General features: G+C 41.2%; 1 protein-coding gene across 1 annotated transcript in view; it reads right to left on the bottom strand.

Annotated features, from left to right (window-relative positions):
- The window catches only part of CHAT (choline O-acetyltransferase), a 105,896-nt gene that overhangs the window by 16,144 nt on the left and 62,789 nt on the right, over positions 1-26,963 (bottom strand). The window contains exons 9-12 of the mRNA XM_066600416.1: positions 23,603-23,703; positions 9,942-10,070; positions 7,190-7,312; positions 6,445-6,586 (exon numbers count right to left, since the gene is read on the bottom strand). Of these exons, the coding sequence (XP_066456513.1) occupies positions 6,445-6,586; positions 7,190-7,312; positions 9,942-10,070; positions 23,603-23,703 (495 nt within the window). The remainder of the gene's footprint in view (positions 1-6,444; positions 6,587-7,189; positions 7,313-9,941; positions 10,071-23,602; positions 23,704-26,963) is intronic.

Raw genomic sequence — 26,963 nt, 5'->3', positions numbered from 1 at the left:
GTCAACCGACAGTGCCGACAGGCTTACACTCATCAAGATGAACAAAGCCTGGATTTCCCCAGACTTCTCTTCTCCACCAGCGGACAGCAGCGATACCTAAGCAATACGTAGGCTGCACCTGCGGATGGAAGCATCGTTCTCTCTCACCATCCCAAACGGGGACATTTCTGCTTCATCAATCTGTGTATAATATTCCTCCTCCTCCTCCTCCTCCTGAAACCTCACGTAATCACGCCGAACGGGCAATTTTTCTTAGGGCCACAAGGCTCACTCATATAATTTTTCTAAACAATTTTTATACGTTTCAATGCTCTTAAAAGCATTGAAACTTTAACTTGAACCAATTTTTCGTTAAACTGGGCTGTCTCCAGGCCTAGTTACCACTTAAGCCACATTAACCAAAGCGATTAATGGGTTTCACCTGCCCTCTTGGTTGGCCATGGCCAATTTTTTGGATGTACATTAGTACTGTTGATACAGCAATTTTTGTGGGCCCTCGCCTACAGTGTAATCAAATGAATTTTTAGCCCACCTGCATTACAGCTGACGTTACATCCGCTGTGATGGGCAATGCAATGGGATATATTTATGTACCGCCGGTGGCTTCCTGGCACCCACCCATGCTGTGGGTCCACAGAGAATTATAAATGCATCTGAAACCACATCTAAAGAACCCCAGTCTGACTGGGGCATGCAGTGTGGGCCGAAGCCCACCTGCATTAAGCACGACATTACTACCTCAGCTGTGTTGGGCAATGCAATGGGATATTTTTATGTACCGCCGGTGGGTTCCAGGGAGCCACCCATGCTGTCGGTCCACAGGGACTTCACAATAGGGAGTTGTACCTGCCTGTGTCTATGAATTAAAAACCGCGGTCTGACTGGGGCATGCAGACACCTTGACAGAATGAATAGTGTGTGGCACATAGGTTCCCCATTGCTATGCCCACGTGTGCAGCTCCTGATGGCGGTGGCACAGGATTATATTTCTCATTGCTTCAGTACAGCATTGTGGGCTATCGCCCCGCCCCTTTTAAAGAGGGTCGCTGCCTAGCCGTGCCAACCCTCTGCAGTGTGTGCCTGCGGTTCCTCGTCATGGCAGACGCACTTATAAATAGACATGAGGGTGGTGTGGCATGAGGGCAGCTGAAGGCTGCGCAGGGACACTTTTGTGTGCGCTGTGGACACTGGGTCGTGCGCGGGGGGGGGGAGGGGGTTGGGCAGCATGTAACCCAGGAGAAGTGGCAGCGGAGTGTCATGCAGGCAGTGATTGTGCTTTGTTGGAGGTAGTGTGGTGCTTAGCTAAGGTATCCATTGCTAATGAGGGCTTTTCAGAAGTAAAAGTTGTTGGGGGGGGCACTCTTGCCGCTATTGTGGCTTAATAGTGGGACCTGTGAACTTGAGATGCAGCCCAACATGTAGCCCCTCGCCTGCCCTATCTGTTGCTGTGTCGTTCCCATCACTTTCTTGAATTGCCCAGATTTTCACACATGAAAACCTTAGCGAGCATCGGCGAAATACAAAAATGCTCGAGTCGCCCATTGACTTCAATGGGGTTCGTTACTCGAAACGAACCCTCGAGCATCGCGATAATTTCGTCCCGAGTAACGAGCACCCGAGCATTTTGGTGCTCGCTCATCTCTAATGGTAATGAACATAATATATTGACTTGTCTTAAACCTCAACGATAGACATTTATGCCTGCTTGTGTTGCCTGAAAGCTGGGATCTCGCTGGAAAACTCTGATCAGTAAACTATGGTCCCTGTCATTTAACTTCCTAGATGCACAGTCAATGGAGACTATGACATCTAGGTGGTTAGACAGAGGGAGCCCACTCAACCCCCGCAAATGCGGTCATGGGATGCTGATGGGTACCCAGCTGTATGACTATTAGGATGAGCCTATGTTAAATGTTAAAAACGCATCGCACAAAAATTGCAAAGCATCATCTTGCAATGCATTTTTAACATTAGACAGTCCCATTGACAATTGCATTAAAAAAACGCAGCAATATCGCAAAGTTAAAAAAAACGCAAGTGGATGTTCACCCTAAAGCACAGACTATAGCTTGTTTTACAGTTTTAGGTTCATGTTTCTTATACTGACTGTACCAAAACTTTAAGAAAGTGATCAAATGATCACATTTTGATGTTCCATGTGGGTCTAAATAAAAAATGGAATACATGTTAATAAAGTTTATAAGAAATTTAAACCATTAAACAAAAAATGTTTTGTTTTGTATAAGTGAAAAGGAACAACACAAACAATATTACTACAACCTTATGAATTGTATAATTATGTCAAAACAGTCACTGTACGCAATCCACTATAACAAGATCAACATTGCCAAAAATAAGACTATATAAGGGCCAAATACTACCTGACTATGATCAAATATTGACACCACCTAATGACTGTATAATGCCACCATAGTATTACTGAATATAGACCACTACAAAGATCAATATTACCAATAATTACCCTATATGAATACCAAATAATACCCCCAGATTACGACCACATAATACCACCATAGTGTTGCTAGAAAAACCCACTATACAAAGACCATTAGTACCCGCATACCGTGACCACATAGTCATACCAGCTCTACATAGTCGCTCTACAGACCGTGTAAGTGATTACAGTACCATCATATCCAGTGATCACAGGTGATGTCCTCTCTCTAACTGGAGTCATTCACTTTCCCTTTTCTCCTCCATCCTGCCCAGACCGCCATGACCGACTTCTCCTGGTCACAATTTGTTTCTGCAGAATTTGACACAGACATCTTTGACTCCTTAAATATTGCAGCCACATGGCTTTGTTTTCCAAACCTTTACATTATCTCCCCAACTATAGTGCCCCAGATAGTAATAATGCCCTCTATGGTGCCCCACACAGTAATAGTATCCTCCTTTTTGTGCCCTGTAGGCCCCACAATAAGTTCCACTTTTAGTGTCCCTCAACAATAAAAGTGCCCCCACTCAATAACAATGCCTTATTTATTCTCGACACTCAGTAATAATGCCCCTTATGACCCCAATCAATAGTAATACCCCTCATGGCACCCCACTCGATAATAATGCCTCTCATGGCCCCTACTTAATCATAATGCTCTCATGACCTCCACTCGGTAATAATGCCCATTTTAGACTCCCAGTCAGTAATAATATTTCTCATGGCCCCCATTTAGTAATAATGCCCTTTATAGGCCCCCATTCGGTAATAATACCCTTCATGGTCTTGACCACAATTTAGTAATAATGCCCCTCACTGGCATGCTCCTACTGTTATTGTATTTTAAAATAAGAAAAACAGTTATACTCAACTGTGCTACTTTCCCGCTCCCAGCCTCTGCAGTTTGCCTAATACTCACTCTTAAACTTCCGGTTTAAGTGATCTCTACAGTCAGTTCCCAGCCACAGAGATCACATGTAATTGTTCTCTGCCCTGAAGTCAGCAGGTGACCAAGAGTACTGCATAGACTGCAGAGGCTGGGAGCGTAAGGAGCAGCACAAGTGAGTACAACAGTTTTTATTTTTTTGTACAATTCATCAGTTTAAAAAACTCTGCCCCTCCACCGGCCCCAGGACCTGACTGGCCCACCGGAAACTTTCCTGGTGAGTTTATTGGCCAATCTGCCCCTGTTTGGGTCGACCTTTTTGCTCCCTCTGTCTCTTTTTCCTATTCCTCTATCTTGTGTATTGGGGTCATTTATTTATTTTCTCTCTCCCCTTCTTCCGCTGTTTCCTTTTTTGGATGTCCTTGCTGTTAATTTTGTGTATATTTTGAAGATCCTGGGTGGATCCTGAGTCTGCTGGTTTGCTGTAAGATTTACTCAGAATTTGACATTTTTTTATCTGTTTGTCTAGTACTGTAATCCTGGTAGTGTGAGCGTCTGCTCTCCCCTTTGTGATTCTTCCCCATTGTTATAAGTAAAGAATTTGTAAAAGACAATGGAGAGACGCTCCTGCACTGCTGGACCTGTCTCTTCCATCTGGTGGATTCAACTGACAGTTCCCCCAAAAGGCCACTGCATATTAAATATCTAGCTAAAAGTGGCTATCTGGCTAGTAGAGGTTAGAGGGGCCAGGCCCACTGTGATCAGCCAAATTTAATCAAGGAAGAAGTCATCTTCATGAGACAAGCCCCTTTAGATTAAATGCATTTTTTGTTTAAATGTTGTTCAATGATTAACAACTTAATTGCAAAAATAGACTTCAACTATGAAAAATATGCTTTTTACAACATAGAAAAACAGCATTTTGATTGAAAACTAAAAAGACTAATGCATTGAGGATCAAGCGCTGTAAATATATGGTGCTTGATCCCAGGCTTTAATCCAACGCCATCATAAATATATGGTGTGGCTGTAAAGCTCCTACAATCTAGCGTGAGCAGATTGGGTGCTCGGCTGTCAGATAGCTGAGGACCCACTGGAGAAGACAGAAGTGTTTTACAACTGGATCTGCCTTCTCTTTTCTAGCCTACATAGTGCTCAATGAGGAAGCAGCAATGCTATTTTCTCTACTGGACCTACAATTTGGGGATGTTTTCCTCTGTAACTGGGACTCCTATGAATGCCTCAGTTATTGAAATAAGAAAAAAAAAGGAAAGCGTAAATGTTCCCTAGAGGTCTTATACGATGTGGGGGACAGTGATATAAAAAAATTAGTTACAAAAATAAGTAAAAAATTTTACAGAATAAAATGCAAATATATTAAAAATAGAACCTATTGCCCACACCAACCTAAACTGTCATAATATCCACCAACAAATCCAAGACTATGTAAACTATATATCAAAATGTCTAAACAAAATGGGGAACCCATTCATAAACTTTACCTTAGCATTAATATACTAATTTCAAAAATAAAGAATAATAAATGTAAAACAATGTTTATGAACTTTTTGTACATATTACCTCTAATTAGAGATGAGCGAGCACCAAAATGCTCGGGTGCTCGTTACTCGAGTCGAACTTTCAGTGATGCTCGAGAGTTCGTTTCGAGTAACGAACCCCATTGAAGTCAATGGGCGACTCGAGCATTTTTGTATATGACTGGTGCTCCGCTAAGGTTTTCATTTGCGAAAATCTTAGCAAATCACCAAAGTCATGTAAAAAACACAGAAATGGATAGGGCAGGCGAGGAGCAACATGCAGGGCTGCATTTCGGGCTCCGAGGTCTCACTATTAAGCGACAATAGTGGCAAGAGTGAGACACCCCCCCCCCCGCGCACTGTCAGCATAACGATCATTCTCCTCTGCCACAGCTGTAACAGCTGTGGCAGAGAAGAACGATGTTAGCCCATTGAATTCAATGGAACCGGCAATACAGCCGGCTCCGTTGAAAGCAATGGGCTGCCGGCGAGCGCGGGATGAATTTTCAGGACGGGCTTAAAAATATAAGCCCTTACCTGAAAAAGAAAGATTTTAGTGTAAAAAAGAATAAAAATGCAGGCATTCTCTTCAATGGAGCCGCTGCTGCTGCCGGCAACTCCATTGAAGACAATGGTCCGCTGGCACACCTGAATTCTTTTTCAGGGAAGGACTTTACATATAAGCCATTCCCTGGAAATGAATTAAAAGTGATTTAAAAAACAAAAAAAAATAGATACTCACCTCCCTTCAGCTGCCTGGGCACAGCCGCGTGTTCTCCTGCTGTCCCCTCCACTGTGGTGCTGAACTGCTGTCATTCAGCTGAGAGCTGCGCTGAGCCAATCAGAGGCAACACTCACTCACCCATTCATGAATTCATGAATGGGTGTGAGTGATATCTGCCTCTGATTGGCTCAGCGCTGAGCCAATCAGGGGCATGTCTGACTCACACCCACTGCAGGCCAGCCGCGCTGAACTCCGTCTGCCGGGACAAGGTGAGTATATATATATATTTTATTTTTACACATTTCTGGATGAATTGCAGGGAAGGGCTTATATATTTAAGCCCTTCCCGACAATTCATCCCGCGATCGCCGGCAGCCCATTGCTTTCAATGGAGCCGGCTGTATTGCTGGCTCCATTGAATTCAATGGTCAGTGCTCGTTTAATCGAGAGGAGTACCGCGTGGTGCTCGTCTCGAGTAACGAGCATCTCGAGCACCCTAATACTCGAACGAGCATCAAGCTCGGACAAGTATGCTCGCTCATCTTTACCTCTAATTAAAAAAAAAAAAAAAACGGGGAAAAATTCAGTGAAAAAAAACAATTGAGATAAGAAATGGCTCTATATGTCATCAAAAAACTTGGCAAAAATAATTTTGGGAGGCCAAGAATGAAAACAGTGTCATCAAACCACCAGACGGGGTTAAAGAGTTTATCCAACTAAAACAGTTCAGATTTATTATAAAGGCTTTTACGATTGAAGACGAACTTGCCCTTTTTTATCTTTATTCTTCTTTAGTGTAAGGAGTGAATATGGTTATAAAACAGTGAAATGATCTTACCGGTATTGTAGTTTTCCCATCCACCATTGCCTTTACAAATGCTAAAGCTTCAGCAGTGGATGATCTTATGTTATCTACTCTCCCCATTTGAAATCGGCGAATGGAGGCACTTTCATATGTTGGGACAAGCTTTCTGTGGCACCTACATAGCCGTGGATAAGAAAAAAAGATAACAGAAGGTGAATATTTTCTCCTTTATTAATAGTGTTGTTTTTTTACTCAACATTAGCATTTCTAACACCTTTAATTGGGTACAATATGACATCGACCATGTTTAGGAACATTTCCTATTTGTTGGTGTGCATATCATATAAGCATCACATCAAAGAGCATATTCTGTTATTTGAAGGGGCTTTTTTAGTAGAATTGAGTCTGTTAAGAGTCCTGCTAATGCTGATTGTATCTGGATCTCTAACCACCTTCTGACCACCTATAGTGTAAAATACCAGCAAGTCCCTTATACTTTATGAATAATAGGTAAGTCATCATATAATGGTGACTTGGCATGAGTTAATTCTAGTAAACTCTTCATCTTTTACATTATACATATAGAGTCTTCAGCTGGGTTAGGTTGAGGGATTAGCATACTGTTTCTCTCCGGCTGAAAGTGTCAGTAGTTTGTACCCCAACCATTGAACTCGTTGATGCCTATTATGATTTACAATAGGGTCAAGGGTGTATTTTCTTGAAGGATTGTACTTTATTTTACAATTTAATATTTATGTATAGATAAATTGTTGCTTACCTATAAAATGCCAACTGTAGAGACATTTGAATAAAAGCATCTGGACTCATTTTCTGCTTTTTTATAAACTCTTTTCCATAACCTTTGAATCTATAGACTGCGAAATCAAGATTATTCACTATCCTGCAACAATACATAAATATAGGTTATATACACATAGTAACATAGTATGTTAGACTGAAAAAAAGACTTGCACCCATACAGTTCAGCCTATTACCTCCTTCCCCACAATGTTGATCAATAGAGAGGTAAAAAAAACAATGAAGGAGAAGACAATATTCCTAATTTTAGGGAAACAAATTCCAACACTTTTTAGGGGACTTAATTGGTTAAGAATGATGTTGAGAAGGCCGAACTTTTAAATTCCTATTTTGTATCTGTTTTCTCTCAGAAAGTAGATGGAACATCAACTGATCTCTTCCCTGTACTATTGGGGGAATAAAAGAATGCAAGCTATCTGTAAGCAAAGAGATGGTGAGGGAGCACTTAGTTAACTTAAATGAATTCAAGTCTCAAGGTCCAGATGAATTACATCCTAGGATACTAAAGGAAACATCTTTGAACAAATTATTAAACAGCATGTATGCAAGTACTTGGATGAAAATGGAGTAATTAACCAGAGCCAGCATAGGTTTGTAACAAACAAGTCATGCCAGACCAATCTAATTTCCTTCTATGACAGAATCACCGACTGGGTTGATCAGGGAAATGCAGTGGATGTAGTTTATCTTGACCTTAATAAAGCATTTGACAAAGTATCTCATTCTATACTTATTGAAAAAATGACCGAATATGGGATTGACAAGGCAACTGTTAGGTGGATTCACAACTGGCTGAGTGATCGTACTCAAAGAGTGGTCATAAATGTTTGTACATCCAAGTAGAGGAATGTATCAAGTGGAGTACCACAAGGCTCCGTCCTAGACCCAGTGGTGTTCAACATTTTTTATAAATGATCTGGAGGAGGAAAGTAATGATCAAATTTGTAGACAACACAAAGCTAGGAGGGATAGCTAACACTAGGGAAGAGTGAGAAAGTATTCAAAAAGATTTAGAAAAGCTTGTACAGTGGGCAGCGACTAACAGAATGGCATTTACCAAGGAGAAATGCAAAGTCTTACATCTGGGCAAGAAAAATGAAAAAAGCACATACAGAGTGGGAGGAATTGAGCTAAGCAGCAGCACATGTAAAAAGGCTTGGGTATACAAATAGATCATAGACTGAACATGAGTCAACAGTGTGATGCTGCAGCAAAAAAGACAAACACAATTCTGGGATGTATTAAGAGAAGCATTGTTCGCTCGTGCAGCCTGTTTTGTACAGCAGATACATCGTTGGCTCATTCAAACAAGAAATCATTAAGTCATTCACATTTGCCGAATAAGTGACTGAGAAGAACTGAACAATCGGTATTTAAACTGAACAAGAAGTGAACGAGCCAACAATGATTTTTAAACCTGTATTAAATAGAACGATGAACAAAAGGCAAACCATTTATTGTTCGATCGTTGGCTGCGATTACACTGAACGATTATTCATTTTTGCTTGCTTGAAGAACTTTTTGAACAATAATCATTCCGTGTAAAAGGTCCTTTAGCCTTTCTGCATGACTCAGTAAAGTCTACAGATGTCTCCCTCAGGTTATTGTTGTAGACTGTTTGATCTGACTATACATAAGACTCAATCCTGTCATCATTAGGATTTATTTACTTTTCTTGTGTATTATTTACATTAAGTGTAGCTTTAAAGGGCTTCTTCCCACCAAAGAAATGTATGGTGTTTTGATAGTATATGCCAAAAACAACTGAGATGATGGGGGTCCCACCTTTGGGACTCCAATCTACAAGGCAAGGCAGCTTGGCTGTAACTCCCGTTGACTTGAATAGACAGAGTCTCAGGCATGAGTAGCCACCTCTCCATTTAGTATTTGTTGGGATTTGCTTTTGGTGGGGAAAAAAACCCTTTTATGGCAGCTCTACAACCCCGATATTTATTTGCCCAGCTTCAATGATAGTGCTGTTTACTGTATGTGAAGATATTAGATATAGCCAGAAGATATTACATACACTACAGATATCAGTCAGAGGTCTTTGAGAGCATATGTTACCCTATATTTGCATTTTACAACTGCACGCTGTAACTCATGGCCAAACCAAGTAGTTTAATGTATTAAAAGGGTTACTCAGATTTTATCCTCTCTGTATATACATTATAAAAAATAGTTGAACTTTCATTTCAATGGGGTTCTGTACCTTCAAACGTTGATGTCCCATCCCTGTTATCAAGCATAGGTCATAAAGCACTGGTTACTGATGGTCCAACTGTGGGGACCCCCAATGATCTAGGACCAGGCAGCTTATAGGATGCATACATAGTTCAATTAATTCACATGATGGAAGCATACTTTTATTCCATTTAACACATTCGTTCAAAAACATGAAATACTGTTAACTGGTTTGTAGCACATGTAGATCATTGGGATGAAACCTAATTTATTAAACATGTCAACAGATAGACAACATGTTTTTCATCATCCTCACCCCACCCCCCTCGCTTCATGCAGATTTCTATGCATTCTGCCCCATAGCCCGACATCATTCTATTCCTTTCCGTCATACCTGGATGTGCTCGTGGCACATATGAATTTGCACTAGAAAAGTGATTGTCGGTTAAGGAAAGATCTCTCTTGTATCACAACTATAAAGGATGTAACTATATTAAATTGCTAAACTGTGACAATATAGTACATACCTTTGAAGCTTTTCAGCTGATGATGCTAAGTGTCCCTGAATTTCTGGGGAGCATTTCCATCTAAGCCTTCTAGGTGCAGGGAGTTCACTCACAGAATCTGCTCTGACAAGTTTTTTCGGACTGTTTTTCCTGAAAATTGTAGAAAAAAAGATTTATTAGGCAGAATGGTAGACTGTGGATTAAATATTAGGAATATTTTTAATCAAAATGACGGATATCAAGAATGTAAGGACACGCCTGAATATTCTGACAGCTTTCCAACCAATGCATGAAATCTATGCCATTCAAGCTACCATTTAAGTTAATGTCTCACTCAAAAAGTCATCTTTAGAACAAAATTGATGCTAGAGAAATCCATGTGTGGTGAAACCTGTTTTATGCTTTTTTGACCTCTTACAAGATGATTAAGAAGGTGGCACTTTAGATGCAGTTCTCTTTCAGTGTAGAACTCTTTTGCATTCTTCAAAGTTGTTTCTACATGTTATAGATATACCATATTCCAGACCACTTCCTTAATGATCAAGCAGGGCGTTGATAAAGCCTACTGCTTGGTCATTGAGAGAACTGTGTAGCGATTCATAGCTGCACAGTTATACAAGCACTAGAAATGATGGGCACAACCAGTAAAGGATGAAGAAAGAGGTGCAGCAAAAAATGTGTTAAGCATACAGTTACATATCAATCTCCATCTTCCATATCAATCTCTCAAGAAGAATCCCAAAAAAATGAAAAATCTAAAATATAATATTTGATGTATAATTATTTGCGACACAGTCCTTTGTATTTCTGCATGGCATTAGGCCTCCCTCATGCAGCTAAACGCTGTCGGGGGTACCATTGTTTTCAATGGAGTCTCTCACACAGCCTCAGACAGCGGATCGATCGTGGTGCTGGAAAAGAAAGTCTGATTTTCGAGCATAGGCTATGTTAATTTTTGGGCATTTAGTGTTCCTCATCAATGCGTTTTTTTTTTTTTGCCGCGGCCAAAACGAAAGTAAAACGCGGCAAAGCACCTTGATTTAAATTGTGCGCTTTGCCACATTTATGTGTGAGGGAGGCCTTAATCTGTATAGTCAGTGCAGGACAGAAATAGACATTGCTGGAGCCTGGAGAAATAGGTAGACCACCAGTTATATAGCCACACTGTGTTCACAGCCTGGAGTAATGGCCGGTTTACACGTAACGATTGTCGCTCAGTGTTTCACGTAGAATATAAAGCACTGAACAAGAAGTGACCAATGCTCAACGATGATCTGCCTGTCTAAGCAGGCTATATGAGCGAGTATGGGACTTTCATGTGCACATATCGGCGTATTTGTTGGTATTTTTTTGTGCATGGCAAAATAACACACCCCAATTTAAATAGCTATCCAGCCTAATGCGTTCCAGATGTCTTATTTTTTTAATTGAATTGCGCAGTGTTTCATGCATTTCCTTACATGTTTGCCATTCATTTGTGCACCCTCTATAGGGTTCTATGGGACCTTTGGTGCGCAAATGTGCAGAAAGACAGATTAGGTTCTCCTTTTTCTTGCCCGCATGCAAAATTAGAAAGCGAGAACGAGCCGATTGAAATCAATAGGTTCTATTCTGTATGTACTGCGCGCGCAAATATTGCATGTATTCTCCGGCAGCAGACGGAAGAGTGTACAATACAACAAACCTGTGTAAGGAGTAGAGAATGTAGTAAAGTCAGGAATAGCCAAAGTCAGGAAGCAGAGAGTCAAAAGACCCAAAACTAAGGCACCTAATTTAGGGAGAAGGTGCCTGATATTGCTAGGGATTGCTCGTGACTGGCAAGGCAAGATTTAGGGAGATGCACACAGGTCCTTTAAGAGTACAGGCATTTGTTCATGCAAGTCCTTCAGGCAGTGACTGGGCAGGTTCTGGAGCTGGATGCCTGCAGGGAAGACAGGAAGGATGCGTTCAGCCAGTAGACGAAAGAGAGGTAAGATGGCAGCCACAGCCATGACCTGTAACACGCATTAAAGTCTGTGAAAACTATGCCTGCAATTACCAGTGCCGACCACTACACAGCTGTCAGAATGCTTTACCTCTGCTCCATACCCTGTGTTCTACTGGTAACAGCAGGCGTTGGAACAGCTGATCAGTTGAGGTTCTGAGGGGTGGATCCCAACTAATCAGGTATTGACTACCTTTCCAGAGGATAAGTCATACCTGCTCATAAAATCCCCAAGCTGGAGGACCTGCACATGGCCAAAGGATTGGAAAAGATCATTTTTCATCCCACTACCAAAGAAGGGTGATGTCAAGGACTGTGGAAACTATAGAACAATCGCTCTGATTCCTGACGCCAGCAAGGTGCTTCTGAAAATCATGCAGAAGCGCTTGGGCAATATCCTTGACTACGAAATTCCTGATGTTGAAGCTGGATTTCGCAAGGGCAGAGGGACCAGTGACTACATCGCAAACCTGAGGTGCATCATTAAAAAGGCAAGAGGGTATCAGAAGAAGCTCTAGCTGTGTTTTATTGATTACATCAAGGCTTTCGACATGCATTGAGCATGATAAGCTTTGTGAAGCACTGAGGGATGTAGGAGTACCAGCACACCAGAACACTTTGATCAGGTCTCTCTACAGCAATCAAGAACCATAGGGAAAACCAAATATAGGGAAACAGAATGGTTCAAGATAAAAAGGGCACAAGACAGACAAGGATGCATCCTCTTGCCTTTTCTTTTCAACCTCTATGCAGGAGTGATCATAAGGTGGCTGGACTTAAATGATCAGGGTATTGGGTTGAAAATAGGTGGAAGAACTCACTAATCTAAGGTATGCAGACGATATGACCTGGTAGAAGAGACGGCAAAGCATCTGAAAACGCTAATCATAAAGCTAAAAGAAGAAAGTGAGAAGATTCTTCTTCACCTGAACATCAAGAAGACAAAGATCCTGACCACTACCAAGAAAGTCCACATAAAGGTCAACAACGAGGACATCAAGGTGGTTAATGGTTTCATATTTCTTGGGTACCTCATTAATCATAGCGGCAGCTCGACAGGTAAGATAAAGCCTTAATTAGCACTCCGGCATATGGCAATGGCGAACATACCCAAAATGGAAGAGCCAAGATGGCTCAGTCACCATCAAACAAAGGTTAATCATAGCTATTGTGTTTCCAATTGGAGCATATGGCTGTGAGACGTGGACATTGAGGATAGCAGACAGAAGAAAAATTGATGGTTTTGAGCTGCGGTGTTGGAGAAAACTCCTACGAATTCTCTGGACAGCTAGGGTCACCAACAAAGCTGTTCTGGACCCTATGAACCCAGAGGTATCCCTGGAAGGCAAGATCACGAGACAGAGACTGACTTACTTTGGACATGAGATGAGGGCGAATTTGCTGGAAAAAGAGATGCTACTTGAAATGGTCAGTGGTAAAAGGAAACAGATAGGACAAAAGACATGTTTGTTGGACATCAAGGACACGGGAATGGACATCAAGCAATTGAAAGCAGCTGTAGAGAATAGAGAAGCATGGAGAGCACTGACCTATAGAGGATCCAAGAGTCAAACATGACTGAATAGATAGAATTGAAAAATCCCTTTAACCCTTTCCAATCCAATTTCCCTGCCACATACATACTCCCCAGCTTATTTATTTTGAGTGGGAAAGAGTGTTGTGCATGTTTAACCACTTAGTGATGAAGCCTGTTTACGCCTTAGTGACTGAGCCAAATTTTGGACATCTGACGTGTCAATTTAATATAGAATAACTCCGTAAAGGTTTTGCATATCTAAGTGATTCTGACAATGTTTTTTTCGCCACAAATTGTACTTCATTTACATAAAAATAGACCGATAGAATTTATGTATATTTATTAAAAACGTCAAAATTGGGAAAATTTTGAAAAAAGTATCATTTTTGCACATTTTCAATTGCAATAGCTCAAATATATGCAAACATACTGTGCAAAATTTTCATAACATCTATATTTCCATCTGTTTACTTTATACTGGATGCACATTTTAAAAACTTTCATTTTTTTTTAACCATTTAGGACACGTACAAATTTAACATTGATTATCAACATTTTGAGGAACACTTTGTTTTCCTGCACCAAGCTAAGATTGCAAAGGCTCATAGATGTCAGAATGATAGATACCCCCACAAATGACCCATTTTAAAAACTACACCCCTTAATGTATTCACCGGGGGGTGCCTTGAGTATTTTTACTCCACAGGTTTTTTTCAGGAATTAATGCAATTTAAAGGAGAAAAAATAAAATTTCATATTTTTGCAAATACGTCATTTTTAAGGCATTTTTGTTTCCTATAGTGAACATGAAAATGAGGATTTACACCTCAAAATGGATATACACCTGTTTGTCCTGTGTTCAGAAACATACCCATTGTGGCCTTAATATTTTGTCTCTGCACTAAAGGGCCAAAACCGAAAGGAGCAGCCTGTGGCTTTCAGAACAGAAATTTTGCTTCAAGGTGATTTAGGCCCCATTGCCCATTTGTAGAGCCCTTGAGCAGTCAAAACATTGGACAACCCCCACAAATGGCCACATTTTGAAAACTAGACCTCTTAACTAATTATTTTAGGGGTGTACTGCGTATTTTGACCCCACAGTTTTTAAATGAATCTAAGCAAAGCGGAAGGAAAAAGTACGATTTTCAATTTTTTGGCAATTGTGTCAATTTAAAAACCTGTTTTTTTGTACAGCACACCAATGAATGAAGACTTTCACGCCAAAATGGATCCCCTTGTTTGTTCCGTGTTCATAAACATACCCATTGTAGCCCCAATCTGATTACTGGACACATGGCTAGGCCTATAATGGAGGGAACACCCATTGGGTTTCAGGGCACAAGTGAATAAATTCCAGGCCCCATTGCTCATTTGTGCATAAAAAAAAATGACTCCCTAAAAATAATCCCCCCGCCTGCCCTTTTTGGCATTCCCTAAATCTTAGATAAAAGTAATAATGTAAACTGTGTGGTATGTCCAAAGACAGAACGGGAATATCTGCGACCATGGAGCACAATGGGCTCTATGTTGCGGATATCCGTGGTAAAATAGAATCTGCTGCATTCGGTTATCTGCAAGTGGATTATGTAATTCGAACCCTCTAATAAGAGCGGAATTGTCTAATGCATTGCTTTTGATTGATCCGTGTATTACTGCAGATCAGACGCATGTGGAATCCCTAATTCCTATCCGGTCATGTGAGACCAGCCTAATGTAGATCGCTACCTTTTTTATCATGTGACCAGGGACCACTCAACAAGGCTACCGGTCACTGCTCCAGACTCTCGGTGACCTTTGGTATCCGGCAGTAAGGAGATTTTAAAGTTCTCGGGCCCTTCCTGGCTCCTGCAAATGCATCTGGCATTTTGCCGACGGGCTCAGAAGTCGGAGGCCTCCAGTAAAAAGTTTCATCTCCTCTCAATGATCGCATCAATGAGGGGAGATGAAATTTCAACTTTTTTTTAACTTTTACATGATCGTCATTATCTATTGGATAACAGCAATCACGTGACCAGGAAGTGCTCACCGCAGCCCCTGGTGACATCTCCAGGCTCTCAACTACCTTTGGTAGCCCAGAGCAGGGAGATTTTAAATTTCCTGGGCAATCCTTGACTTTTGCGCATGTGTCCGCCATTTTGTTGACGGGCGCATACACAGAAGCCAGGGTAAGGTTCGCAGATAAAGATCCCATTGTGGGACAAATCCGGGGACCTTAGTTATGTAATTTCATCTCCCCTCATGGATACAATCCATAAGTGCAGATGAAACTTTAAACTTTTTAAACTTTTCCTTTTCCTTTTTTTTAACTTTACATGATCACTGTTATCCGATGAATAACAATGATCATGTGACCGGGAACTGCATACAGTGGTCCCCAGTCACATCTTCCTGCACTCGGCTATCTTTGACAGTTGGGTGCAGGCAGATTTTAAGTTTGCCAGGCTCTCTGGCCTTCTGCGCAAGCGTGTCACATTGGCGCATGTGCAGAAGCCTGCGGCAGGTCCAGATCACCGCGCGGACAGGGGTGAGTATTTCAAGCTGCCCCCATGGATCCGACCCATGAGAGCAGCTGAAACTTTACATTTTTTAAAACTTTTTTTTACTTTTCCGTAATTGCCGGTATCCATTGGATACCAACGATCGCAGTCCCCGGTGATATCTCCCGACTCCTGAAGGTAGCCGGGAGCGAGGAGATTTCAAATCTCCCGGGTGATCTAGGCCTTTTGCGTGTGTGCATGACGTCATGCACTTGGTGCGCATGCGCAGAAGAGCAGCGTTAGATCCTGGAGGACTGGATCGCCGCAGGACATCATGGAGGACAGGGGTGAGTATGCTCAGCTGCCCTCATGGATCCAATCCATGAGGGCAGCTGAATCTTTAACCCTTTTGAATCCAATTTTGGAATCAGGGTTTCCTAAGAGCTTTCTCTTTTTGCTGTTATACAACGGTGCCATCTGCTGGCTAAAGCCAGTGTGTGTGCGCCAGAGAGGCTCCGTCAGCGGAGTAGCTAGCAAAAGACAGGTTAATACACCATTAGACGTCTTCTGGCATTGGAGCTGTACAAGCTTCAATCAGAATGTAGGAAGACATCAGACAGTAGATTGGAAAGGTTAACTTTTTAAACTTTTTATTGACTTTATTGCGATCGGCGCTATCCATGACAGCTCCATGTTGTTGGCTACTTCGGGTAACCGACAGCATGTAGCTGTCACATCCATAGCCCACGTGGCTTTAATCCTCAGGGGATGCATGTTTTTACATCCCAGAGGATTAAAGCCCACTTACCTAGGACGTAAAAAGGCAATGGGGCCGTCACTAAGGGGTTAATGGCCTGAATTTTCTGACAGAAGCCCGGAAATTTGCGAGGAAACACCACTGGTGTGTTTAGAAGAAAGCAGTCATGTTTTCTAACCCTGCACAACCCCTTTAAGTTAGTAAGGAAAAAAATAGAAAATTCAGTTATGTTTGCCTCTGTAGGGATAAGATCTGAAATTAAGTACATACACTTCAAGATTTGCCTGTACACATGATTGCATATCATGTCCAATCTGTTAAGAATTCTGTATGCGCGTATTTTTTCCAAGGCTGACTCCTTAAGGCATCTTCTCCTCGCTGATCTTGTCCATTCCCCCAGGTCACCTTACCTCCAGCAGGTGGCCTGTTATGAAGCCTGCATTCCTCGCATTCTCCTTCCTGCAGGTCAGTGACGTAGCGTTCACTGGCTGGGAAGGAATGCTGATCTATGGCAGAAACGGCATGTGTGTGCAGTCTCTGCAATAGCTCAGCACTCTGTACATTGCAGGAAGAAGACTGCTTGTGAATGTACGTAACGTCATAGAAAGCAGAAAAATCAGCCAGCTGGAGGTGTAGTGACCCCCCAGCGACTATAGGAGACAGTAGAAGATCAGTAGGGAAAAAATTAGGTAAGTAGACTTCCTGGGGAGAAATGGGTAAGTATAGAATTTTTATTTTTTAGTAACAGAACCCCTTTAAGTACAAGTGATTGCCAACTAGCTGTATTAATCAGGTAAGTTAATGTGGTTTCCCAAATGTTCTGGTCTCTTATGGAACATACATCCTTTAAAAAGATTGTATGCTAGACAAAATCTTTTGCTCCCTCAGTTAGTTAAACAAGCAGAGTAAAACGTGTCTCCTACAATTGGCGGTGATTGTATAAACGGGGCACTCATTGTTGTGAGGACCACAGGATTCAAATCAACATTCTATTTACTATCCCACCTACAAAGATTGCAGATTTGTAATACCACTTATTCTGACAGACATTAAATGGAGGTGAGAAGCTACAAGACGGCAATATACAGGCAGCTGGTAATAAAGTATTAATTTATTATAATTGCTCATTATGTGTCTTTACTTTATGCGAGTGTTATGGGGGCTTTATTCAGGATAAGTTTGTTCATGCAGGGTAAAATGATGCTGTTGAACTTCTAAGGAATATCGTCAAGTGGTATAACTGGAAGCTGGAGAACAAAGTACCGTTAATGCAATAAGTAAAATACTAAATTACAATGTACGACATGGTTTAACAGCTTTGTAGAATTTTTGTAGTATGTGAAAGAATCATCTCAACTGTAATACAACAGTGTTTTGGATGAGATTGGTGGGGCTCAGCTGCTGGGAGAACTTTTTAATTTCAGTATGAAGTGACCTGACATGCATGGCCTGATTTCATTGTCTGCAAAGATTAGCGCTGTCCCATTAGCAGGGCAAACCCCAACAGAGCGGTATTTTATAAAAATCTCACTACTTGTGAGGAAACGTTTTTAATCCCTCCACCAATGCCCATAGTATGTTTACATCCAGGCAGTGTCAGTACTCTATCGCGTAGTGCGGTACAGCAGGTTTTGTGATGACAAAAGGTGTTGAGTTGGAGACAAGAGGATCTAAGCATAAGTTGAATAGTAAAGTGTTTTTAGATTGTGTTAGTAGTACAAAAGTGTGCCAGTGCCTTCATATGCTTAAGATACTTGTGAGCAATTGTAACATGTGACATTATTTGTTCTCTTGGGAAACAGTAGTTGGTAAAATGGAACGGTTTAGGATATAAGAAATGGAGGTCACCATCTGTGATCTTCACTTGGAGTTAACTTAAAGGCACAGATGCAATGGAATCCAAGGAAGGGGGACTAGGTGCCCTAAAAGTCTGCTGATGCACCTATCCAGGGCACATGTCCACCCCCGCCATTACTTAGAATCATGTGGGGAGGGATTTCAATGATTTGGGGGTAAGAATGGAATTAAAGGGGAATTAGATGTTAGTCAGTGCTGGAGGGAGAAAGGCAGAGATGGGGTAGAATTTGTATATGTTTTTAGTGTGTTCAAGGGGTTATGAAATAGCTACACAAAGAAAGGAGAAAAACACTTTTATTTAACTCCAGCAGATTTCTGATTACATCCACCTCTTGTATCCCAAACAATTCCATTTTACCAACTCCTATATAGGAGAACAAATGATTTCACATGTTACAATGGCCACAATTAGCTTAAGCATATGACAGCACTGGTGCATCATAATAAGAGTTGTTTTTTATTCAGAGGCATGGTGTGGGTCATACTTTATTCATGGACACTAAATGCAGCACTGTTATTGTCAGGGGCACAGTGTGAAAAGGAGTTGCAAAAGCAATGAGCATAAGACACCTCAGTGACAAACCTTGCTGAGAAAGGTTGTGGCCATATGGATGTCATCATGGCAGTCTGGGCCAGATGGATTTATTCTACCTCTGACTGCATGTGATCAGTACTATAATACGTCATATGGTCTACAGCGTGCTAATGGGTGGTAGTACCGTATTTTTGTGTGTAAAATAACTAGAATACCCTTACTATTGTTAAACTTTCCAAAAATCTTTGACATTTTGTAGAAGTTTTGATCGCTGGAGGTCCAGACCCCATGTATTGATAAAAAGAGGGTGCAGAAGCTTTCAGTCAGTGACTGTAATGTGAGAAATGTTCTGTATCTGTGGCCTGCTTCCCACCAGGAGCTGAAAGTGCAAGCTGCTTCTGGGATTTCTCCTCAGTGTTGGGGACTGGATGCAATTTTATTGTATGTGTGGGGACTGGCTGCAATTATATTGTATGTGTGGGGACTAGATGCAATTATATTGTATGTGTGGGGACTGGATGCAATAGCTCACACATAGAACATTTGTAACATGCAACAGTCCGCTTGATAAAACATCAGTATACATAGCCTCCTAGGCTATAATGGGTCTGTGTGCTGCCTGTAAATTAACACGAATAGCACGCAAACCCAAACATACTAGTGTGCCGGAGGCCTAAGGATGTTATTACACGGGCACTAGTGGCTGCCGCCAGCACACACATTTTCCTGATAATTGCCGGGCTATATGCAGCCCAGCAATTAGCGCCATTACACAAGGGTTTTCGCTGCTTATGTAATAATGCCGTAAGTTTTATTTATTCTAACATTATATAAGCAAATGTATTTATTTTTTAAATTTGACAGCTAAAAATTTTAATTGGCTTCTAAATTCTTCAGCTTAGGAGCCAGTGACTCCTAGATAATTTTGTTAGTTTTGAGCACTGCTCAATGACTTAGCAAAAGTTTTTTGAAAGTCTAGATATACATTTAGATTATACTGTGTGATGTAGTTTCACATGGTACAAACTGATATGGAAGGGCTAATCTTTGCAGTTGATCTCTGTAGTGAACTTGGTTCTTGTACTTTTATTGGCTTGTTTTTGGTACTTTGTTTCTGTACTGAGCTTGGTAATGTTACTGTATTTATGTTATATGCTTGGTTCTGGTGTTGTATTCATGGGACATCAGATGGAGGTGGACCACTACTCATGGGCTTAGTGCTACGTGCTTGAGTTAGGTTGACAACATGCTGTAGGGTTTATGGATTGCTTGATTGTCACATCCTAACTTTATTAGATACTTAGTTGCAATTTATCACAGCACAGATTGTTAGAGTAGGCATCAGAAAGTAAGTTTTAATGGAAATGGGTGCATAGTTTTAGAATGTGTATAAATTTCAATAACTCTTTGTGGCCATAAATCTGTTTTTAGCAAATTAAATGGAATCTGTCTCCAGTTCCAAGCTGTCCAAACCATAGAAAGCATGAAGCTGAGACAGGAATGTACATTGCAGGGCTATATCATTCTAAAATGCCGTGACATTTCAGAATTAACATACTTTGAAGATTGCTACAAAACGAAGCCTGTGGGGTCAGTGGGTAGCCTCTGCCGGCCTCTCATTGCCTGCATAACAGGCACTGACAGGTCTCGCCCCATACACAAACAGGGAGAGAGTCGTCAGTCTATGTGATGTGGGCAGGGAGAGGCCAGTGGGTGTTGCCACATGACCCCAGGGTCCATTTCATGCCAATCTTAAAAGTATTGTCAGAAAAGCTTGTCAGAGGCTGCTTGGGCATTCATCATTTTTTTCACTTTCTTCTTGTACAATCCCTTTAAAGGGGCATTCCAGTGATCCAAAGTGAAAGTTATATACTTCATACAATGATAACATGTCATTTTGCAATATAATATAACTTGTTTTAGAAAGCTGCAGAGATATGGCTTTACCCCTGCTTGGTTCTCCATTGATATCCAATGGCTATGACCTGTATGCTCCGCTGTCTTACCAGTCAATCATGATCAGTGCCTTCAATTTCTGCAATGATAACAGTTTGTACGGTCGTAAACACGCACTAGTCAGTAATTAGCAGTGGGGCATTGTGGGAAATGTCGTTTTTGCACTCCCAGGGGTCATTTTAAATAACAACGTGGAAACTTGAAGCTCGCTGAAAAGCTGCGGTGGCTCATTTTAATGCAAAAAGGTACTGGACTTCAGTTTGATGATTTAGATGGACATTTGCAAAAATGGCAAGAAGTGTATATTTTAGAGATTTCTCCCAGTCTCCAGAAAGGGGTTGTCTCGCAAAAGCAAGTGGGGTTATACACTTCTGTATGGCCATATTAATGCACTTTGTAATATACATCGTGCATTAAATATGAGCCATACAGAAGTTATTCACTTACCTGCTCCGTTGCTAGCGTCCCCGTCGCCATGGATCCGTCTAATTCTGATGTCTTCTTGCTTTTTTAGACGCGCTTGCGCTGTGCGGTCTTCTGCCTGGTGAATGGGGCCGCTCGTGCCGGAGAGCTGGTCACCGCGTCGTCATCGTAGCTCCGCCCCGTCACGTGTGCCGATTCCAGCCAATCAGGAGGCTGGAATTGGCAATGGAACGCACAGAGCCCATGGTGTACCATGGGAGAAGACCCGCGGTGCACCATGGGAGAAAACCGCAGTGCATTCCTGGGAAAGGACCGGCGGCCATCTTTGGGAGAAGATTTTTTAAAGTCCTTATTTCATCGGATCGGTGAGTAGCAAGCGGTTTAAAAACCGCTTTAATTTGCTATTTTATGCCAGGGGGGTGACAGGGGGAATGGGGTAAGGTAAAATTTTGAGGTTTACCGCGAGACAACCCCTTTAAGCTTGTGTTGCTTCAACATAGAAACCCATTTCATGAATCTACTAACACATGCATTTTGCGTGGGTCCAATTTCCGAGGGCAGGTAGGACCTCTGTATATAGTGATCCAACAGGGGATAAGTGGTTTTATGCATCACATGCTTCAGAACTTGACATTCTCTGTGAGTTTGCATTTTTACCACTTCTTCTGTGAGCTGCTGTTACTACTAGATGCTTCAATTCAACAATTACACTTACAGTTGAACAATGCAAAAGTTTCCGAACTGCAAAAGTTTGGCAAACTGACAACTTGGCAAAAATGGCATTCTATGACAGTGCCTGGTGTAAAGTTACTGAGCTGTTCAGTATGATCCATACAATTACTTTCAGGGCTCCTGCACACTGGGAAGAGAGTGATTCATGCCCCGATATCACCCTCGCAATCCTTCTGCAAACCCCTGTATGTGAAGCCTCACATCATTGATGGAGTTCCCTTCATCCCCGCCATGGCAGGAGTTTAAAAACAAAATCTGTACTGCGCATATCCAATGGCGAGCCGTTGGGATATCCGCAGTACAGATAAAGATTCAAGCTTGCAGGTATGCACAGACGCCGCTGCCGGCAGAATTGGATTCTGCTGAAGGCTCCCACATGCGGAATCCAACCCGCCTCTGTGTGCATGCGGTCTAAGCCTGAGGAAGAACCCTAAGTAGGTATATTTGTTAGCCATTAAAATGTATCATATCTATAAGATCTTTTGGTTTCTCTTGCTGAGAACAATCACATTTGGGCCATATAATGTGATACACTGAGTATACACCATTGCCAGACGGGCTTTGTTTTCATAAACATGTTTATAGATCCTTATAGACATATATATGTTTTTGAACAAGTGTATTTATAGGGTATAACAGGAAATAATCCATTTTCATAAATAAGGGTATAGAGGAGTGAAAACACTGCACTTCTCCAGCCCCAGGCACCACATTGGTTTTGTGCGCGGAAATTACTGCTCCAATTTCAATTGTGATTATTTTTGGAAGTTCAATTAAAAAGTTGTAGCTTGTCTCCAGTATAAAATAGCTGACAATCCATTACCATTTAAAGTATAAGGCTAAATTAATATAAAAAACATGCATAGCAATGAATGCCACCATGACCTTTTATAAAAAGCTACTCATGTTCCAGGGTTATTGGCCCTCAAAGACTTTTCTCATCAGAATGCAACACCGAGGGCAAACAGCTGACCCCCCTGGGTTCTTCTCCCAGCACCCCCAGAAAATGGGAAGCCGCTACCAGCCAGACATTCCCCTCCAGGGCAAATGTAGTATAACAAGATACCCATTCAGATGGCTTAAAATACACCAAAATGGGATTCTAAACCCTTTTGGGTCACAGAGGAGGGTTACCATGATAATTATATAAAAAAAATAATAATATCATCCACAATGAATCACATGTTTTTGATATTGCAGCAAATGTGTGCACTACCTCACTTACAATGTTTTCAGCTGTGAAAAACTAATATCATGTTACTAATGATGTAATTTTGTCACTTTTTGCATAATTTGTGGGCCAGAATCTCTAGCCTTTCAGAATAAAAAGAGCAAATGGAAAATGAATTTCAAAACACAAAATACAGTATATAGTAATATCTCCACCTATAGCATAAAAGAAGGGTGATGTGGTGCAAACTCACATGTATTTCAGCAAGTGTTCTGTACATTGTACAAGGACTATTCCATCAAAGGGTGAATGTTCACATATGGTTCCACAAACTCCATCTCTGCCCACAACGAACTAAAAAAAGGAAAATGAATAACAAGTGCAACATATGCCCTCCAGATAAAGCATTAGGGTGTGGTGTGTCCCTCATTTATCTATGCAAATGCATCCATTAATTACATCAGTTTTTTAAAGCAATGCAGTACTTTGACTAAATGCTACTTGATCACAGTAGGTCTGAAAAAAGTCTTGAAACTATTGTATATTTAAAATACTTAAAGTTAATTGCAGATCCAGTGAGTCTCAGTTTGGCCACTTGTATCCAATAGTTTTTGCATCAGTATCTGTTAGCCAAAAACAAGAGTGGGTCCAAAAAGAAGAGATGCAAGTGTTTCCATTAGTTTTCTCTGTTTGTTTCACTCCTGATTGTGGCTTCTAAATACTGATGCAAAATATCGAACAGCATGTTGTGTGACGCCTTTATCAGGTGTGTATGTAGGGAGCATCTTCTATGTCCAGTAGAAAAAAGTGATCTGCTCACCACTCAGTTGACGCAAGGTCAGCATCTGTGTCTGATCAATAGCGTGTAAACAATGTGGAAGATAAGAATATAGACCAGCAATCATTCCCACCAGTCCTTCTTTATTCTTTATTGAAAGTGAAAATAGTTTTTTTGTATTTTCAGTGCCCCTTCCCCTCATTGGAGTGCAAGTGACCTACTCTGTCTACCATTTACTCTGGCTATATCTGGGTCATAGTATACTCATCAACTCCCATACCATATATCACTGGTGTTCGATAATTACACATATATGTCTTCTCTCCTGATTGCCCCCATCACATGTGCAGCTGACATAAAACTGTGCATTTACTCATACACTGGTTTAAGGGGTTGTTTTATTACTGACAATGATGGCATTAAGCTAAGGCATTAGACTAAGATGCCATCAAAGTCCTTTCAGCGGTTGTCCAGTTGCTGTAACCAGTGGTGTAATTCATTAGTCCCTCATGGCCCTTGATGTAATAATGTCTCATATGTGTCCCCATAACAGTTTATCAGTTACAGTCCCCATAGCTGTGTGTTATCCACAGATGTACCATTAATAGTGTGTGTGAACAACAGATGTTTCTGTAACAATGTGTCATCTATAAATGTCCCAATGACAAGTGTGTTATCCATGAGGCTGTACATTTTTCCAGGACCACCCAATTGTAGAGGCAAGCAGCTAAAACATGACTGCATTGCATGCACTAATCACGTTTTGCTGTGTACACTAAGGGTTTAATACCAGCTTAATGTCCTTTTTATTTTTAACGTGGAAAGGAATGTAAAGAGTCCTGGTAGGAAGAAACTGTTATGGCGGTCTTGACTGGATGGAGATGAAAAGGAAAAGGCAAACTTAAGACAGACTGCAATATTCTGAACATCAGCGGTTTTCTTTCTGGTTTCCTTCAATGAAACCAAGAAACCCTTCCTGATGCGTTTCTATAACACCTCTTCTAAATGTTGTTTGCATCGAGGTATGGTTTGTACTAACCCAATCTTTCCTGAGAAGAATAGATCTGTGAGCAACCATACTTTTGTGTTCCTATATTAATGTGCAAAGCACCTCTCAAACCCTCATTTCAAATCTCAGCTTCTTAACTGAAACAGTTTTTGCCAATTCGCTCTTGGAGAGGTTATTAACACAGGTCCACTTATTTTTTTTCCCTGAAGAATACAACTGTCTTTATGTTACTACATTTTATTAGTAATCACTGCAGAAATTCAACCTTTTCTTGCAGTGGTTTCATGCCGTACACGACTGAGGCCAGTGATTGGCTGCAGCAGTCACGTGGGTAATATGGGCATATCACTACTGCAGCCATGTAACCAAAGCCTGTCGAGGAGGACCAGATCAATGGCACTGGGTCAGTGGGGGATCGATTATTGCTTCCTTTTTATTATGTAAAAAAAGTAGATGGAATGTCAACTGATCTTCCCTGTGCTATTGGGAGAATAAAAGAATGGCTATCTATAAGCAGAGAGATGGTAAGCGAACACTTAGCTAACTTAAATGAATTCAAGTCTCAAGGTACAGATGAATTACATCCTAGGATACTAAAGGAAGCAGCAGAGATAATTGCTGAACCACTCACCATAATTCCCAAAAGATTGGAAAAGAGCAAATGTTATCCTGTCTTCAAAAAAGGGAAGAAAGTGGATCCAGGAAATTACAGGCCTGTGAGCCTGACTTCTATAATGGGAAAGATCTTTGAACAAGTCATTAAACAGCATGTATACAAGTACTTGGATAAGAATAGAATAATTAACCAGAGCCAGCATGGGTTTGTAACAAACAAATCATGCCAGACTAATCTAATTTCCTTCTATGATAGAATCACCAACTGGGCTGATCAGGGAAATGCGGTGGATATAGTATATCTTGACTTTAGTAAAGCAGTTGACAAAGTATCTCATACCATACTTATTGAAAAAAATGACCAAACTGTTAGGTGGATTCACAACTGGCTGAGTGATCGTACTCAAAGAGTGGTCATAAATGGCTGCACATCCAAGTAGAAGAATGTATCAAGTGGGGTACCACAAGGCTCTGTCCTGGGCCCAGTGTTGTTCAACATTTTTATGAATGATCTGGAGGAGGGAATTGATGGGGAACTGATCAAATTTGCAGACGACACAAAGCTAGGAAAAGTAATGCAACTGATCCAGCAGCGCACACTAGTTGATATCCAAGAAATGGATGAGGTGGTTTCCAATGCACAGCCAGGTCTGGTCACCCCACTTTAAAAAAAGGCATAGACAAACTGGAGCAAGTTCAGAGAAGAGTTACCAAGATGGTGAGCGGTCTGCAAATCATGTCCTATGAAGAATGGTTAAAGGATCTGGGAATGTTTCGCTTGCAAAAAAGAAGGCTGGGAGAAGACTTAATAGCTGTCTACAAATATCTGAAGGGCTGTCACAGTGCAGAGGGATCAGCCCTATTCTCATTTTCACAAGGAAATACTAGAAGCAATGGGATGAAACTGAAAGGTAGGAGACACAGATTAGATATTAGAAAAAACTTTCGGACCGTGAAGGTGATCAGTGAGTGAAAAAAGGTACCACAGGAGGTGGGGAGTTCTCCTTCAATAAAAGTGTTCAAACAAAGGCTGGACAGACATCTGTCTGGGATGATTTAGTAAATCCTGCACTAAGCAGGGGGTTGGATCAGATGACCCTGGAGGTCCCTTCCAACTCTACAATTGTATAACTCCATGATATTATGTTTAGAAAAAAAGAAACATTATCTTGGACAACCCCTATAATTCCATTTTTTAGATCATTTTCAGAA

The sequence above is a fragment of the Eleutherodactylus coqui genome, chromosome 4 (genome assembly GCF_035609145.1).
Source record: "Eleutherodactylus coqui strain aEleCoq1 chromosome 4, aEleCoq1.hap1, whole genome shotgun sequence".
Lineage (NCBI taxonomy): Eukaryota > Metazoa > Chordata > Amphibia > Anura > Eleutherodactylidae > Eleutherodactylus > Eleutherodactylus coqui.
The sequence above is the reverse complement of the archived record's forward strand: the minus strand, read 5'-3'. Positions and strand labels throughout refer to the sequence as shown.